Raw genomic sequence first — 17,603 nt, 5'->3', positions numbered from 1 at the left:
CAATGTCTCCACGTTATGATTTTAGTAATTTGAGTCTTTTGTTCTTAACTAAAAGTTTGTCAATTTTGTTGCCCTTTTCAAAGATGCAACTTTTGACTTTGTTGATTTTTCTGTTTTTCTATCCCCTATTTCCATTCAAATCTTTGTTTCATTCCTTCTGTTACCTTTGGGTTTAGTTTGCAGCTTTTTCTTTTCTTTAATGTGTAGAATTAGGTTACTGATTGAGATTTTAAGTATCTGTGTTTACAGCTCTGAATTTCCCTTTTAGCACTGGTTTTGCTGCATCCTGTAAGTTTTGGCTTGTTGTTTTGTTTTCATTTGTCTTGGTATTTTCTAATTTCCCTAAGATTTTTTTCTTTGACCCATTGGTCAGTTTCCACAAACTGATGAATTTTCCAGTTTTCCTTCTGTTATTAATGTCTAGTTTAATTCTGTTGTGATTAGAAAAAATACTGTGTATGATTTCAATCTTTTTAAAGTATATTAGGACTTGTGGCCTAATGTATGGTTTATCTTGGTGAATGTCCCATGTGCATTTGAGAAAAGTGTGCATTCTGCTGTTGTTGGGTGAATGTCTATATATGCGTTAGGTCCAACTGGTTTTTAGTATTGTTCAGATCCTCCATTTCCATATCTTCTTTCTGGTGGTTCTACCCATTATTGAAAGTGGGGTATTGAAGTCTCCAACCATTATTGTAGAACTGTTTATTTTTCTCTTCAATTCTGTCAGCGTTGGTTCCATATATCTTGGGGGGTGCTGATTGGTTCATATAGGTTTGTAACTGCTATATACTCTTGATGAATTGACCCTTTTATCATTGCTGTATAGTGTCCTTGTCTCGTAACATTTTGACTTAAAACCTGTTTTATCTGATATTAGTATAGCCACCTCAGCTTTCTTTTCATTATTATTTGCATGGAATATCTTTTTCCATCCTTTCACTTTCAACCTGTTTAGATCACAGTGAGTCTCTGGTAGACAGCACATAGTTTTGATCATGTTTTTGATTCATTTTGCCAGTCTCTCTGCCTTTTGATTGGAGAGTTTAATCACCTTACACGTAAAGTAATTACTGATAGGGAAAGACTTGCTTTTGCCATTTTACTGTTTGCTTTCTACACGTCTCAGTGCTTTTTTGTCCCTCATATCCTCATTACTGCCTTCTTCTGTGTTTAGCTGATTTTCTTGTTGTGATACATTTTAATTCCTAAATTTGATATGAGGTACTACTAAGGATACTAAGTATGACATCTAAGGACTCTCCTAAACAAACCATACAGAGAGAGGTCTAAGATAATAAATAGGCTTCTACCTCCTGGAGAGGCTCCTCTGAACCGCCTGTCTTACTGCTCCATCTGTTTCCCTGCACCACCAGCCCAGGGACAGGGGAAGCAAACAGCAACTCCTGTCTATGGTGATCATGTCAGTGAGTCGCTGTGTTGGGAGGACAAGGCCCCTCTACCTTCAACACGATGGGACACAGAATATTCTTCTGCAGGGTGGTCAGCACTCTGATTTCTTACTCTTCATTCATTCTGTATGTGTCACGTACCTCTGTCAGTCACTTGATTGTGTGCTGCTTCCTCCACCAGCAATTACTTTGAGCTTATGATTCTTTATTTTGCTTCCAATACCTAATATAAAAAATGTACCTGCCCAGCCTCTCCGCCTTAGAAATTATCTAGTCTGTTCAGGTTTTTGTGGCTCATCTTGCACAAACTAGCTGTACTTTCAATATAAAGGCAAGCTGTGAATTGGATCCGTGTGCAGTGTCAGAGGTGGGACTCTGAGCTTAGTCAGGACCGCATTTTAGTCATCAAAACAAACACATACCGTAAATCTCACAAACTGTGCGTCTGGCTGCCATCTTCTGTATTTACCTCGTGGATTTGGGGAGGGCAGTTCTTTCTTTAGTAACAAAGCCTGAGGAGATGATCAATAGGTTTGTAAACCCCTCCCTCTCTCTCTGCTTCTCCCAGGTGCATCATTTCTGGCATGGCCTCAGGAAGCATTGTTCTGTTCTACAATGACTTCAACCGGTGGCATCATGAATACCAAACCCGCTACTGAGGGGACAGCTGGGCTTCAGCCTTCCCCCCAGCCTGGGCACAGGAGCGTCCTCAGCATCTTTCTCTGAGAAATAGCAGTCACGTCTGAATGTAACTTAAATTTGCTCTAAGAAGCAAAATAGTTTTTAAAGTTAATTGCTATTTTTGTAGACCTTGCTTGACTTTTTTGGGGGGAATAGCAAAGCAGAAAACTGGCTGCTGGGTTCTGTAGTTTAAAAAAAAAAATCTATATTTTTAGTCATAATGAGAAGTCTATTTTCACCAGTTATGGAAGTAATAAATATACAGTGGAGCAAGCAACCCCACTCATGCTAGTTATATTATGGAAAAACACTTCCCGTTTATCTGTCATCTTGAGAAAGGTATGATTTGAACAATAAGGAATGGGTTATAATACTGGGATGAGGGAATTTTATTTACGCTGTACTTTGGGTCCTGTATTTTTCCAAACAAACTGTGCTGCTTCAGCACTGAAATTTCTGGGGATTTAAATAGCAATGTTTAAATTACAGTAAATGTAATTTCAAACATCTCAATGAATTATTTCTATCACTATTATTCTTCGAGCATGTTTTAGGCCTAGAAAATTATGGTTTGGGGGAGGGTATTTTATTTTATTGTGTGGTTATCATAAAGGATCTAATGTTATCACAAGTGTGAAATATTTACAATGTTTTCCTGACCTGTCCTCTTCTGAGCACACCCAAATGAAATGATGGAAATGCTCTTGGGCTCACAACCTCTGTTTTTCCTTTAAAGTAAATGCAAGTAGCAGAGCTCACTCCCCGAGGGCTGACTGTGCTCACGCACTGTGGCAGAGCCGTTGTCGGGGCTCCCCCCACCTCCCCACCCCCACCCCGGGCCGAGGAACAGAGGCTGCTGGGTGCTGTGGGAAGCAACCCTCGTTTTACCTGCTGTTTGTTTGTTGTTAAACAATCTTCATCTTCCTTTTGATTAGCCATTTGTACTACAAAAATGTCATTTTGGTGTTGTAGAATTCTACTTTTCTACCAGATTGCTGTGTGGAATTCTGTGAAAAATATTTGAGAAAAGGTCTGTATTGAATAAATAAATTCTTTGTAAGTTGTGAACTCTGCGTTGAAACTGACATTCCATCTCTATTTCTCTTGCAACTTACTTACCTAAAAGGGGTCGCCTCCTTTTTCCTACACATTCAGCTCTTCTCTAAAAGCAAAGATTTTAGGAATGGAACAACTCGGTTGTTTGCCAGAAAAATTAAATAAAATGGTATTTGTTTTGTTGGTAATAATCTTTTTCACTCCTCCTTTTGAAACGATGATAAAGTTATTTGCAAGGAAAATGTCAAACCCTGGTTCAGTCATAGTTTTTGAACAATAACCAATAGGTGAGCAATTCTTTCTTTTGAATGAAAACAGGAAAATGGGCATTACGGAAATGAGAACACGAGACCTTTAACAAACAAAAGACCAAAGGAACTTTATACACTGTTCCGTCTAAAATCCACCGTTGTTTTATAAACCATTAACAAAACAATAGATGGTAAAATGTGGGAGAGGAGAAGTACATCCTAGAGTCAAAGACATACCCAAGTTACTGGTAAATGAATATCCTCACTGGTACTAACCTGTGATATCACACTTTGGGAACTTTGGGGAAAGTGGTAGAAGAAAATTAGGAATATCTAAGTGATATGCCAGGCACATGATACTTCAACTACCTATTTCAACAAGCCTGAAGCAAAGTTCATGAAGCAGCTTCCTCTTGGAGCCCAAGAAGAAAATCGGTGCCTCTACCGCCTTTATTGTTTAAAACTTACAACTGTGGAAAATCCACTGCAACTTAATACCTTACAACTGGCATCAACACACAACTACAGCCAGCCCCCCCACATCCGTGGCTTCCACCAACCACGGACGTAGAGCCTGCGGCTGCCGAGGGCTGACTGTATCTACTCATAAAACGAATCCCGCTGGCATCAACACAGGGCTTCTTAGGGGTAGACTCTGTTTAGTACTGTATATGTTAGGGTGTACTCAACGTTCACTTATTTTATCCAATTTTCACTCCTTTAAAGAAAACTACTTCGAATAAATATAAACCAATTAGGGAAAAAAGTCAAAACTGAGGTGGCTTGGGATGAAACGGGATGACCTACAACAGCCAGGAGCCACGGCGGCACATTCAGCGGGTGGTGCGGCTGAGCGTGCGGAGTGTTAAAATGCACTGCCTCGGGAAAGAAAGGTTTCCCTCACCGATGGTGTGGATTCTGACGGAAACATCATCAGTCAAGTCCATGAGCCTCTAATTTAAGAAATACCACTGGATCTCTAGGAGAAAGCATATGAGGGCTTAGAGCAGAGAGAACATGAAAACCTGACAGGCACATGGATGCGAACTGGTGGACAATCCACTCAGGGGAAGCTTGTTCCCAAAGTGGACCAAACATCCACAAATGAATGTTCCAATAAATTAATCCAACGAAAAGGAACACTTCTGCCTTGAGATAACCCCACACTTCAGTTCTGCTTGTCAGCATGCGGGACGGTCCCCTGCCTGGGACCCACGGAAGCCGGGTGTAGCACATGAGGTCGGGAGCTTACCACCAGGCTGCCCCTTCCCATTCAGCTCCAAGAGCAGAGCCCAGCCAGGGGCCTGACCGCACATGTGGGGCCGTGTGTCCTCCCACCTCGCTGTCGGAGGGGCAGAGAGATGGCAGAGGTCACGTGGGTCAAGTTGGCAGGCAGCCAGGGAATCTGGATGCAGCCAGACCACACGTCCGCTTTGCACTTTTTTCTGCAAATATAACAATTTAAATGGCACATGACAGTTCAGATCCACCAGGATAGGACTTTCACGGGAGAGATTTTCACTAGGGATCTTTGATACGTTTTTACCAGACACGATTTCAGGAGCTCTGACCTGGTTTGGTGCTCCTTCCTGCAGCAGCCCCACCCCCTCTCCATCACTGCTGAAGAGCCCAGCAGCCCCGGGACAGATTCCTTCCACATCAGGAAGCAGAAATGTCTTTAAACAGTTGGAAGGATCCCACACTGAGCTTGATGGAGCAGCTTTGCCACTTTGCAGCGTGCGCCGGACGATGGAGGAGCAGCCAGCCCCACGTCATCACGTGACATCACATTAGGCCAGAGCATGTTCACAGACACAGAGAGGGGGACGGCGTGAATCTGAAAATCTGCATAAACCATGCGTATCCGCAAATACGCCCGTGCCTCCACTTGGCTATTTCTGCCCCACCACAGACGGAGGAAAGCGTTTTCTACTTCAACTAGGAGAACAGTCAGCCTTGCTACCTCCCTTTTTTTGTAGCATAAAGTTTAGTGATGTTAATTCAATAGGCATCGCAAGTTATCACTGCAGGGAAAAGCAAGGAAGCTGGCAAGGCAAAGACCATAAAGTAGCAAATCAAAAAAGTAAAATTAAAGAAAAATGTTTAATTCTACCTTTTCTATTTCCTCTCAGATGAGTGGGAGAAATGTCTTTTGGATCCTTCTTTTCAATAGATATGAAAAGTAGAGTCCATGATGCATTTCCTGGGTCCCCCAAATCACATGATCACCATATAAGAGCCCAAGGCTACGATGAATGACACTGACACATCACTCCCTGCCCGGCGTCTCTGAGCCAGAAATGCAGACCGCTCAAACCAGAGGGCCTCACATGCTTCTTTCTAGAGAACAGGGTGGTCTGACCTGCAGGCAAGGGAAGCAGGTGACCTACAAATGTTCCTCTCAATTCCACGGCAGTCACTTGCCAGAAACATGCAGTGAATTATTTTCCTGTCTCGAGTTCAGGAATACTTTTCCTTTTGCCAAAACCAAGATGCTGGGGGAGCCTGGCAGAAGCAGCTGGCTGTGCTGCAGCTTCAGACTTGGATCAGCTGAGAGACACTCCCCAGGCTTGAGCTTAGTGCCAGCACAGAGAGGTGCCCAGCCTCACACCATCCAACTCGGGCTGAAACCCTCCTGACCGCCAAAGGCCAAGCTGCCAGCTCCGCCCCAGATGAAGGAGGCTTCTGTTTGAGAAGGAGCACGGCACGAGCAGGCCAGCCTCTGTACCAAATACCTTTTTCTTCCGCTCAGCTGCTCGATGATGGTAACGCACCCCCACTGAGTTCACGGCTGCAGGTTTTATCATAGAATGGCCCCTTAAAATCCATTGGCCACGACTAACCAAAGTTGCACACATCCGCCTCCCTCAGAGAGACTACTGCCTTCCTTCACCTAACAGAACTCACACGCCCCTGCCCTGGGAACTTCTCAGCCGGCTCCGTCAGCTCGAGACCCATCTGAGTTTCCTCATTTGTTGAACAGGCATGTTAGCTGTTCTCTCAGGGCTGTGGTGTGGCTCAAACAAGACAGTGTGAGATAACTCTGTAGACTATGAGCTTTTGTTATTATTTAGCACCTTGGCATTTCCCAGAACTAGACAATCGCTCCTTTAGAAAGCAGTGAATTCTGTCACCGGGCTGCTTCCGCGACGCTGCGTTCACACGTGACCCTCATGCCTCCTACCCACTGACCTCGGGCCACCACCCAGAGCGCCCAAAAGAAGTCTGCACCCCCTGCCACAGAGCAGTTCACCGTGAAGCCACACATCAGGCGGAGGTGCCTCTGGGTTTTCCTAAGCAACACCTGACCGCTTCTCCACCAGTCCTTGGCTCCCCGGGCTTTAAGCCCCGCGCCACCCTGGCTGCCTTCTTTCAGGCGATGGTTGCTTCATCTGCACCGCACACCCCGAGGCCCCAGCGCAGAGCCGTAGCTGGGAGGCTCGACTCACGCTGCCCACGATCTGCACGGACGTCTCAGGATGCAGCTTAAGGTTATGCTAACGTTTAAGCAGTTCTATTGGCGCCTAAGGACGTGGTACTCTTTGCACTCCTCCCCTCCCAGATCTCTCCCGGGAAGCACTGAACGCCAAGGCCTTGGCCACTGAATCACAGGACTTCACGCTTTGATTTCACATCTCAGGTTTGGATCAGTGCTCTAACCTGCCGAGATCGTCTTAAATCAGTCCATCCCATTTAAAAGAGTGGATCAGGGTTCTTTCTGCATTGTCATACACATCATATGCAAAACTAAACAAAACAAGGAAACTGAGTGCTGTGGCCTTTCTTTAGAGCTGCACTGTCCAGCTTGGCAGGTGGAGCAACACGAGGCTATTAAATGCTTGAAATGTGCCTGGTCCAACCTGAGATGTGCCGTACATGTCAATACACACCAGGTTTCAAAGACTTAGGACAAAGAAATAAGGTAAAGTATCCCAATGATTTTTTTTTTACATTGATCACATGTTGAAATAATACTTAAAAGGGATGTATTTAGATATATTGGGTTAAATAAACTATACTATAATTTCACCTGTTCCTTTTTAGACTTTTTTAATATGGTACCAGAAAATATTAAATTATGTGGCTTACATTGTATTTCCATGGGATGGCAAACTGCCCTGAAAGTCCTCCTCCAAGACAGGGTCACTGGGCTTCCCTGGTGGCGCAGTGGTTAAGAATCCGCCTGCCAATGCAGGGGACACGGGTTCAGGCCCTGGTCCGGGAAGATCCCACATGCCGCGGAGCAACTGAGCCCGTGCGCCACAACTACTGAGACTGCACTCTAGAGCCCGTGAGCCACAACTACTGAGCCCATGCACCACAACTACTGAAGCCCGCACGCCTACAGCCTGTGCTTTGAAACAGGAGAAGCCACCACGATGAGAAGCCCATGCACTGCAATGAAGAGTAGCCCCCGCTCGCTACAAGGAGAGAAAGCCTGCGCGCAGAAATGAAGACCCAACGCAGCCAAAAATAAATAAATAAAACAAAATTAAAAAAAAAAAAAAAGGCAGCGTCACTGCCCAGCACTCTTCTCTCAATCTGGTTTATCTGTTCTGAACTGCCCCCCACCTCCTGATTCACGTTTCACAATCTTAGTCCTGCAGATATTCTGGGGGAGTCATGCCAAATGCTGCCACCTGTGTATTCCATATACTTGCACGTCACGGCAACCTTTTTGAAGAGAGAGAGACAGACTCCCGCTGACTCTTGGCTGGGCCCAGCAGGCGGCCCGTGATGGCTTCGGCAGGTCACTGCTTCCCTTGCTCTATTCAAAGGTCAACTTCTGTAGACATGGCTCCCCTGCTGGAATAAGGGGATGAACATAAACCAAGCACATGCCTCTCTCTCAGTGCGGGAGCGGAGGAACCCAGCAATAAAGGACCTCTATTTAATTTGGATCCTGAGACCAGAATAAGAGCTCCATCACGTTTGCTAAACGTGTGGGTGAATGAACAATTTGCTTGTGGTGTCGGAGCCTTTATTTAGGATCTTCATCTAGATGACCACTCATGTCCAGGCCTTGGTTTACCCTGGACAACAGGCTGCCTTCAAAAGGGCACAGGTTTGATGTCTGTGGAATCTGAAACCACAGGATGGCTTGTCTCCTGCCAGTTCTATGACCCGGGTTATGTCACCTGACTTCTGGGCTTGTTCCTTTACCACCGCTTAACGCTCTAGGTGTTTGTGGGCTTCATGACTAAAGAACTGCTTGGCCACTGCCAGGCCACACTGCCACACCCAGCTCAGGCTACTCCTGTCTCCAGGCCACCCAAGGGTGCCACAGAAAATGGGAGCATCTGCGGGACGGTGCTCCTGCTCCTGTCGCCAGTGACTGGCACTGCCCTGGCCATTTATTTTCCTAAGTCTTTAGCAAATGTCTTTGAACCTTGCAGTTTGAGAGACGGGGTCGAGTTTCAGGCTCCGATCAGTACGCTAAAGGCCTTGCTCCATCATTCTTCCATTTTCATTTTCACTATCCTCATTTTTCTCCTCTTTCTTTTACATCAGCTCTTCGCTTCCATTAACAAACATGTTTCTCTTGGAAGCTATGAAGAAGCTTGCTTCTTAACCAGTGAGAAGAGCGACAGGCAGAATGTTCTGGACCTGCCCATCACTACCCTCTCTCGAAGCCTGCACCCACTGGAGCTGTGCGCCCAGGAAGCCCATCTGCATTCTGTCACCTGCCTCTGGACTGGATCACAGGTCAGCACCAGCCCAGAGAGAAATCATCACACAGCAATGCGAACGAAGAGAACCAGAGCTGAAAGATATGGTTTCAAGCCGTGGAGTTGTACAGCCTTGCGAAGCTGGGGACAGAAGCAGTTACAGGCTAAGCCAGAGCCCAGGCAAGCAGACGTTATAAGGGAACAGAAACTAAGAGTCAAAACGCCATGAAAGAAGCAGAGACAGGAGAGCACAATCTCTTGAGACAGACACAGACAGAGGAGAACAGCTCCTCCAGCTCCCCTTTTCCTAGAAAGCCTGACCTTCCTGTCTCTGGTGCCATCACAGTCCTCTGTTGTACACTAGTAATCTCTATTCGTTTTTGAGCTTTTGTTGTGTGAGTTTCTGCACCTGTAATCAAACACATTTCCATCCAGGTGCACCTCCGTGTGTTCTTCCCAAGCACCTCTCTTCCCCGTTGTGACCCCGAGACAAAAACAAACACTGGCACCAGCCGGAACCTGGGCCGGGGAGGTGTTGCTTTGACCACACACTCTGCAAAACCACCACGCAGGAACCTCTACCCACCCTGACTGCTATTTCTCAAGAAGGAAAATTTATTGGATACACTTGTAGGCGGCAGAAGTCTAACAATGAGAATGAACTACAAGCCCACCCGTTTAGAAGATGAGCAGGTAAAACAAATACACTGATTATATACAATCATTAAAAAGAGCAGGGTGGTGGAAAAAAAGGGAAAACTGCCAGCAGCCTTCCAGAAGGTTAGTAACAGAGGATGTCTGCAGGCACCTTCCCGCCCAGTCCCGACTGTGCCCCGCGCTTCCTGGGGGTTGTTGCCGCCGCTGCAGATGAAAAGCAGATGGAGAAGGGAGGCTCCGGCGGCTCCTGGGGCCGCTGGTTGGTCCTGCTCTGCCCGCAGCCGGACCTGGAGAAGGAAGCGCCCCGGCGACGCGGCATGCACCACGCCTCTCGTTAAAAAGCCCCAAGGACAAGGTCGTCAGCATTTTCTAATACGGTCGTGGGAAGAGTCAGGGAAACACAACTTCTAGGGAAGAAACGGCCTTCCCTGCGGTCTGCGCACAAGTCCAGGGCCAGTGTCGTCCTAGACGAGCCCCCGAGGCTGGGCGGAGCGCCGGGACCAGGGGGTCCGCTCCGGCTCCGAGCCTTGCGCGGGAAGCCAGCCCCCGACCCCCGTCAGCAGAGGAAGGGCGCCCACAAAGGGACAGACGCAGTTCTGAGTTGCTTGTAAGAAAAAGGGAGCCCTCCTGAGTTTACTTAAATGAGAGATCTTGGTGCATCCAAAGTGTTTCTATAAAAATGCGCTCAATGTCAGATAAAAGTTGCACATTCTCCTGGTGACGCCGTCAAATGTCCACTGAACTGAGAAGACAGATAATTTAAACGAAGCCACTCCGAGGACCTGTCCCCGAAGGCGACGCGCACAGGCCCCTCCAGGACCCGAGCAGAGCGCGCGGGAAGCGGTGGCCCTGGAGGCGCGCGCTCTCCGCCCCGGCGATGCCACGCGCGGTGCGGGCAGCGATGCGGGCGGCGGGGGCGGCCGGTCAGTCGCGGTGCCGGCGCCAGGTCCCCGCCCGCTCGCACTCCGCGGCGGCGGCGGCGGCGGCAGGAGAGCGCGGGGGCGACTCCGGGGACGCAGGGGGCTCCGGGGCAGCGGGCTCCAGGCCGGGCCGGCTGCCGTCCGCGCCGAGCTTGCTGCCGAAGATCTGGCCCTCCTTATCTAGAGCCGTGTTCTGAGAAGAGAGCAGGAGACAGTTAGCCCGCCGCCTCGGTCCCGGCACCGCGAGCAGGGCGCGCAGAGCATGCACGGCGGGAACAGGAGAGGAGAAGTAACGCCCGGCTGCCCCCGACGGCGGCCCACGGGCCAGCCCGTCCCCGGCGCCGCGGCCTCTGCTCCTACTGCCCTGGACGCGGCCTGGGCAGATCCTCCCCGGCTCCGGCTCCCAGCTGCCTGGGTTCGGGGCGCTTATCCCCGCGCCCCTGAGCCCAGAAGAGTCCTGGACAAGAAGCAAACCCCGTAAGAATGCGAGGTCCCTGACAGCTAACTCTTCTAAAGTAGGTTCCCCGTCGGGATTCGAACAGTACTCACAGGTCATCTATAGTAAGTACCTCCCACCCCCCATCACACCGGTGCCCGTAACCTGTGGAAGCCCTGGGAGTCGATGGTGCTGCACTACCCATCTTCCCACCCCCCACCGTCTCCCCCCTGCTCTTCTCTTCTGTGTGCGGGTGTCTTATCCTGTCACACCCCCAAGGGCTTTAACCTGCTCCCCGGCTCCAGGGGCGCAGAAGTCCTCTTACCTCCTGACCCTAGCCTGGGAGGTTGGCCCTGACCTGCCTTCCTCCTCCTCTGAGTGGGCTTGAGGACCTGCTCGGCCGGGCGGCCAGCGGCCCTCTCACTGGGTTTTCCAAACATGGGGAGCTTTTGGTTCTCAGGCACCTTTAGCTACAAGGCACGTGGACCAGAAGTCCTTTTGTGGTCTAACCACCTTGAGGGGGAAATGCACCACTGATTCTTCCAGTACTCTGACTGGAAGGAAAAAAAAAAAAAAAAAGTCTGGAGAAAATACGAACAATGGGGCTTCCTAGGACAGACTTGGGCGGCTGCCTTCGGGACACTTGGTGTCAACCGGACAACAGGTTGTTCCCAGCTCGGGCTGAACGCTCAGGGATTGCCAAGGACAATTTCCGTTACCTGGAGAAGAGGTAACTGTGGACAAGCCAAATCAGAAACTCAGCATCGCTCTTTAACAAGCTTCCAAGCTCCCAGTATGAGCAGAGGCCAGGCCACCCCTCAGTGAAAACACTGAAAGCGGGAGAGGTGGCATTCACTTTTTTCTACCATAAAACTTCCCCTGGGTAGCAGAAAGCAACAGTCCCGCAGTTATTTCTCCTCTTCCCTTCCCGTCAAGAAGACGCATGTGGGCAGCGGAAGGAAGCAGTGCCGTGCAGTTAGTACATACCATCGCCTGGGACCTAGTCAGAGGAAAGCAATGCAGGCGGCGTGAGAGGCAAGAGGGCCGAGGAGAGAAGCAGGGACAGAAACTAGACTTACTTTCAACAGAAGCAACACAGTCGAGACAGTTTTGTCTTATCTTAAGCCCAAATCCTTCCCAACTTCCCCCCTGAAAGAAGCATAATCCCCGAGTGGGGAAGCACGCTTTTTGAATCCATCCTTTCTCCAGTCGGCTACAAGGCTACGAAATGCAGCGAGAAGGGGTTTCTTATAATTCCCTTTCCCACCACGAGATGGCCTCTTCTGGGCGAGGAGGTGAGCCCCCTCTGCAGGTGCACGGTCCTTCCTTAAGCATCTAAGGATAAGCCAGAGCAAATGCAAGTGCATTCTGAAACCACAGGCCCCTCTTCAACCAAAATCCTATCCAACGGTGTTCTCCTATCCCAAAGCCTAGCTGACCCTACACTGTCTTACCGATAAAAATGCATCTTTGGAAATGTATTTGGAGAAAGAGAACAAAGGCCTTCACAAAGGTTCCCATCTTATGCTCTCATTCACAAAAAGATGCTTTTTCACCTAAGTGAAAAACAGCCTTTAGCAGGAGGACGACTGGAGTTCTCCTCCCGTGCACTCGCCAGCTTTTGGTCTGGGAAGGAAGGCCACGTGGCAAGGCGAGAAGTTTTAAGTAGAGTTTCCAAGGCTGCGTTTGGCTGAAATGGGTGTCAGTAGGTACAGGAGACCTGCACCCATGAGGGGCTGACAGCTGGATGCTGGTGCCAAAGTCCAAGAGAAGCATGCAGATGTAAGAGGGGTGACAATTAGAGGCGGCTCTCATGAAGCAGAGCATGTTGAATACCAGAATTCTGCTCCGGGGTCCCCAGAGTCTCAACGGGGTACAGAGTGAAACTCTGAAGTGTCTCTCAAACTGTCAAATCAAACTGTCAAACAAAATGCAGACAACAGCATCAACTTGACTTTCTTGCACCGTTATTTACCATTCCTACCCTATCATTTTCTCACCAGAGCCTCAGGCTCCAATCCTTGGGGGGGGGGTGGGGCGCCGAGGCAGAGAGAACACTGGGGGTGGCAGCGGAGAGCAAGGTTCCATCTGGGAGCGACACAGCCGTTCCTGAGGGTTCCGTCTCAGAACGTTTATACCCTGTTTCCACTGCTATTTGTATCTGTAGGAAACCACATGAGCCTCACATACCCCAGTTATGAGAACATATAAATACCAGGGAGAGTCACTGGTGAATAATGATTTTTAAGAAAACATTTGAAACTGTTCCCAAGGGCAGGACACAAAGACGCACAGTACTGGTGAAGAGAGTGAGGCAGACGACACGGAAGCCTTGCAAGCTGCCCGGACGCAACCACGCCAGGTCCTCGGTCGGGCAAGGATGAGTACGACATCCCTGCGGAGGCCTGCTCACCGCTGCTCTGGGGGACAAGCCAGAATTCACAGGCCAGCTTTTTGGCCATGGAAAACTGGTACCCCCAGAGGCAGGCTCTACTGATTGCCCCGTAGGCAGTGAGCGTGATGACGTCGTCAGCACCTCCCCAGAGCTAACGCGCTGTGGAGTTGTGTACGGAATGCCGGGTTAGATGGAGCCCTGCCAACATGCCCAAGATGACACTGAACACACACGGGAACACACAACTTTCACAACCACCGCGGGAATCACAATAAAGCGTTGCTCATTCACACAAACATCCCGTTAAAGCTCAGGAGTTTGAAATTTAACAGTTGAAATCCATCAGCAAATGGAAAAATGCCATTTGTAAACCGTGAGATGTAGTTTCTGTCTGAGAGAGCCTAAACGTCCTTAACCAGAACAGAGCCTATACTGGGCCAAAAGGCAGAAGGGCTGATCATTCCAGAACCTTAGTGGGCTACAGGCCTTGGGCCATCCATTCCCATCTGGGCCGTGAGTTGACAGGTGACCCAGGGAATGAGGTGGGGGAGCTGCCGTAAGCCCTGGGCGCCTCCTATAAAGGTTCCTCCTCTAGGACACTATGAAGCTGAATTAACGTGTGGTTGTTAAATTGTGCTGATGACTCAAGTTTTTTGTTCCATGTTGCGTGTGCCAGTTTTTCAGTGTTTTTAAATTTTTGCAAATTTCGCCAGAAGCTGCCTAACAGCGCAGCCGGAGGCAGGGTGGTGACCCCTTACCCCAGCCAGCAGCCTTGCTCTCAAGGGTGAACCGCCTGAGAACTTTCTCATGCTCAGTCAAGCTGGTTCTTTGCAAAGGGTTTAAACTGCCGCTCTGTGACAGCTCTGACTTTCTCAGGCTCTCGGCAGAACACTGCTGAGATGCCAGGAAAACCACAGCTCAAGAGGCCTTCCCGCTCTTTCGGCCCGGAGTCCATCATCACCCCCACTCGCGAGTCCGGCAGCACATCAGCCTGCAAGCCTGGACTGGGGGCTGGAGCGGGGAGCGCAGCCGCCCACCCCGGAGGAGGAGGACGGTGCGGCGGTGCCAGGACGGCGGTAGAGGCTCCAGGAGCAGCCCGGCTCCCGCACTCACGAGGGGGCGGGGCTTCTCTCTGCCTCTGTCTGGACCCAGGTCCTCGCAGGGAAGCTTCCCAGGCTACGGTGCGCCCTGAGAATAAGCAACTGTTTTCTTCCCCGTCGGTAGGACACCCAGCCTTTCCAGAGGGTGAGGGCCTGTCCTGAGGTCAGGCTGTCCGGAGCTGTACGGCTCCCCAGGATCCCCGCAGTACTGGGATGGCCGAGACCCAGCTCAGGTCCCCGCCTCCTGAGAAAGCCTGACTCCCGGCCGCGGCTCCCTGATCCTGTGCGTGGGACGGAGATCACGCCGAGGACCCGTGCTCTACACACGGCACCGGAGCAGGGGGCCAGTTTCACGGCCCCACTTGGGTGACGACTTGGGTCCGGACAGTGGTGGGAGGGGGCACACCACACTTCTGGCTCAGTTTTATTCTTTCTGCCTTCTTCTCCCATTTGCTGAACTTACGTTCATGCTACTTCACTTACTTTAATGCCACTTTTCATCTGCCGTGTTTGTGTATTTAGGTAAGCTGCCTTTTAAAAAACATTTTAGAAAAAGAAAGATTTGAAAAAATATGGGGATCACTGTTACTGACTTCTCATAAAATTTTACCAACCCTGAAAAAACTAATATATTTTTTTCATTCTTCCGAACTTTTAAAAACCACAAAACACTGACTTTTTAAAATGGAATTTGCTTAACTCTGGCTGTTTCTTATCCCAAGTCCCAAAGAATCATTCATAGCTCAAATAATCTATTTCTGAGGCCTTGAGTAGTCAGGGAGTCACTCCTTTTGCCGTAAGTCCCACCTGGGTTTGGGAACCGCTCTCTAGACGGGAAAGCAAAGCAGCTGCCTGGAGGCCACCAAGCCCAGGAGAAGAGGCCGGGGCGCCCCGGCCAGGGGCCCATCAGCCTGGCCTTGCTGGGACCTGCGCAACCTCTGATCCCAGGACCCAAGGCCTGGGAGCCGGCCAAAGGGTGCCCTTCACGTGCCAAGCCATTCCTGAAGTGGAGAGGAACACGACAGCGCCCACGGCCGTGTGAGGGAAACGCCTGGTGGCTGACTTGATAAGATTCGATGTCGGCCGAGCAGTCAGCCAGACACTGCAGCTGCCCGAGGGCAGAACCACGCATTCTACTTACCATGATAACGGAGACCCCGGTGGTGGTGCTGTTCTGTTTGGGGAGCGCGTTATGAAAGTGCTGTTTGAGTTTACCTGTTACTTCAGCCTGCATATTATTCTCCTGGGAGGCATCGTCCTACAGGAAAGAATCAAATACACTGCCTTTGATTCTCACGTCTATGTTGTGTCTTCCTCAGCAGTCACACACCAGCCGTCACCACCACCATCTCCTCCTAAATGGGCCCATCTGAGCCACATGGTCGGGGGAACAATCTAAGTGAAGTAATTAGAAACGATTACCATTATTCACCAGTCCCCTGCCCTCGGAAAGACCTCTGCCATTCACCCCCCTCCTTAGGTCTGGAGGGGGCCGAGGAGAGGGCAGAGGTCCCAGTGGCACAAGGACAGTCTACAGGGTTCCGAGACCCTCCCCCCGCAGCACAAATGCCACCTACTTTAGTATAGAGCCCTCCCATGGAAACATCAAAATTAATGAACAGCTTATCATTTTAATCAAGAATGCAGGGCTTCCCTGGTGGCGCAGTGGTTGAGAGTCTGCCTGCCGATGCAGGGGACACGGGTTCGTGCCCCGATCCGGGAAGATCCCACATGCCGCAGAGCGGCTGGGCCCGTGAGCCATGGCCGCTGAGCCTGCGCGTCCGGAGCCTGTGCTCCACAACGGGAGAGGCCACAACAGTGAGAGGCCCGCATAACGCAAAAAAAAAAAAAAAAAAAAGAATGCAGGTAGCTGTTAGTCCTGATCGCTCATTTAAAAAATGTGGCATCTCAGCTACTTGGCCTAAGAGCCAAGTCACTTAGCAGGACCCAGAGAGTTTGAAAGGAAAGGTCGGGACGTGTGGGACAGTGGGTGGCAGAGGTGCCTGGGGAGCCAAAGTCAGCAAAAGCCCCTGAATTAACGTCACTGTCCCGGTGCCTCCAGGACTGAAGGGGGCGCAGCCTCTCCTGCTGTTGCCATTTCGTGGACCGTGTGTCCCCCAAGCCCAGAGCCACCGCCCAAGCCCAGAGAAATTCCAGGCAACGTCACACATCCTCTGCCTGACTCTGGCAGGACCGCGTCCCGGCCACGCCGCCTGCAGCAGGAGTGCTCCTGGGACCACGTGCCATGAAGACAGACACCAGGGTCTGACACAGGCTCATCTCTGGGCAAATCCTAAAAACTCTCAAACCCCAGGATGACAGAAAAAGCTCCTTAGAGAGCATCCTGGCCAAACCCTTCTTCTCACAGACAAGGAAACTGAGGCCCAGGAAGGGACAGTGACTTGCCAGGTCACTCACAGAGCAGGATCCTGGTGCCAACCGCTTTCCCCCAGAGGACTGCCTTCATGCCACTTGCTCATCAGAGAAAACAGACATTTAATCCCCCATGGAACTTGGATGCAGAACTTTGCCTGCGCAAAAGCCCTGGCGAGGAAGCATGCTGTTGGCCACAGGACACAGAGATGTTGGTTCCCCGGGGATGTAGGTACTTACTGATACCCAGGGGTGACTCAGGATCTGTCCCGCAGTGCACCGCGCTTCAACGTTTACCTGAAGCATTTGACTGATTAATTCCTGGAAAGAAATAAAGAAGGTGATAGAGCAGGCGAAAGGGGGTAATGCCAGCATCAACACAGAAATCTTGAGTTTGCACCAAGGACTTCAAAGAACAGCCAACACAGCTGCTCAGCCGTTTGAATGCAAAAGCTATTATCACCTCCACTGCCCACGCCTAGGAGGCAATTACACAGACACAGCTGCCTTGTGTCGGCGGCACTGAGAGAGGAAGAGGTCTCTCCCGAACCTACATTAAACCCAAGATGTTCTCTCCTAAGAGTTCCGGTCATTATCAACATTCCACAGCGCAAAACTGCAGTGCTGCTCCTTTTGGCAATTCAGGTCTCACA

The 17,603-nt window shown here is 50.0% G+C and overlaps 2 protein-coding genes across 11 annotated transcripts in view; one reads left to right on the top strand and one right to left on the bottom strand.

The window, feature by feature from the left end:
• The window catches only part of LRBA (LPS responsive beige-like anchor protein), an 808,478-nt gene extending 805,317 nt beyond the window's left edge, over nt 1–3,161 (top strand). For all 3 annotated transcript variants that reach the window (XM_081242275.1, XM_081242274.1, XM_081242273.1), the window contains exon 57: nt 1,981–3,161. In XM_081242275.1, coding sequence (XP_081098401.1) covers nt 1,981–2,071 — 91 coding nt within the window. In that variant the 3' untranslated portion in view covers nt 2,072–3,161. The remainder of the gene's footprint in view (nt 1–1,980) is intronic.
• Nucleotides 3,017–17,603, bottom strand: part of DCLK2 (doublecortin like kinase 2) — a 161,981-nt gene continuing 147,394 nt past the window's right edge. For 4 of the 8 annotated variants that reach the window (XM_081242373.1, XM_081242374.1, XM_081242375.1 and 1 more), the window contains 3 exons: nt 17,191–17,271; nt 15,719–15,835; nt 9,667–10,839 (listed from right to left, as the gene is read on the bottom strand). In XM_081242373.1, the coding sequence (XP_081098499.1) occupies nt 10,651–10,839; nt 15,719–15,835; nt 17,191–17,271 (387 nt within the window). In that variant the 3' untranslated portion in view covers nt 9,667–10,650. Of the gene's footprint in view, nt 3,101–9,666; nt 13,001–15,718; nt 15,836–17,190; nt 17,272–17,603 lie in introns of those variants that run through there. The other 4 variants (XR_014016495.1, XM_081242378.1, XM_081242379.1 and 1 more) reach the window with 4 other exon arrangements.

Source organism: Mesoplodon bidens (genome assembly GCF_964165515.1).
Source record: "Mesoplodon bidens genome assembly, chromosome: 1".
Classification (NCBI taxonomy): domain Eukaryota; kingdom Metazoa; phylum Chordata; class Mammalia; order Artiodactyla; family Ziphiidae; genus Mesoplodon; species Mesoplodon bidens.
Note: the sequence above shows the minus strand (reverse complement) of the source record. Positions and strands in the feature narration are given on the sequence as shown.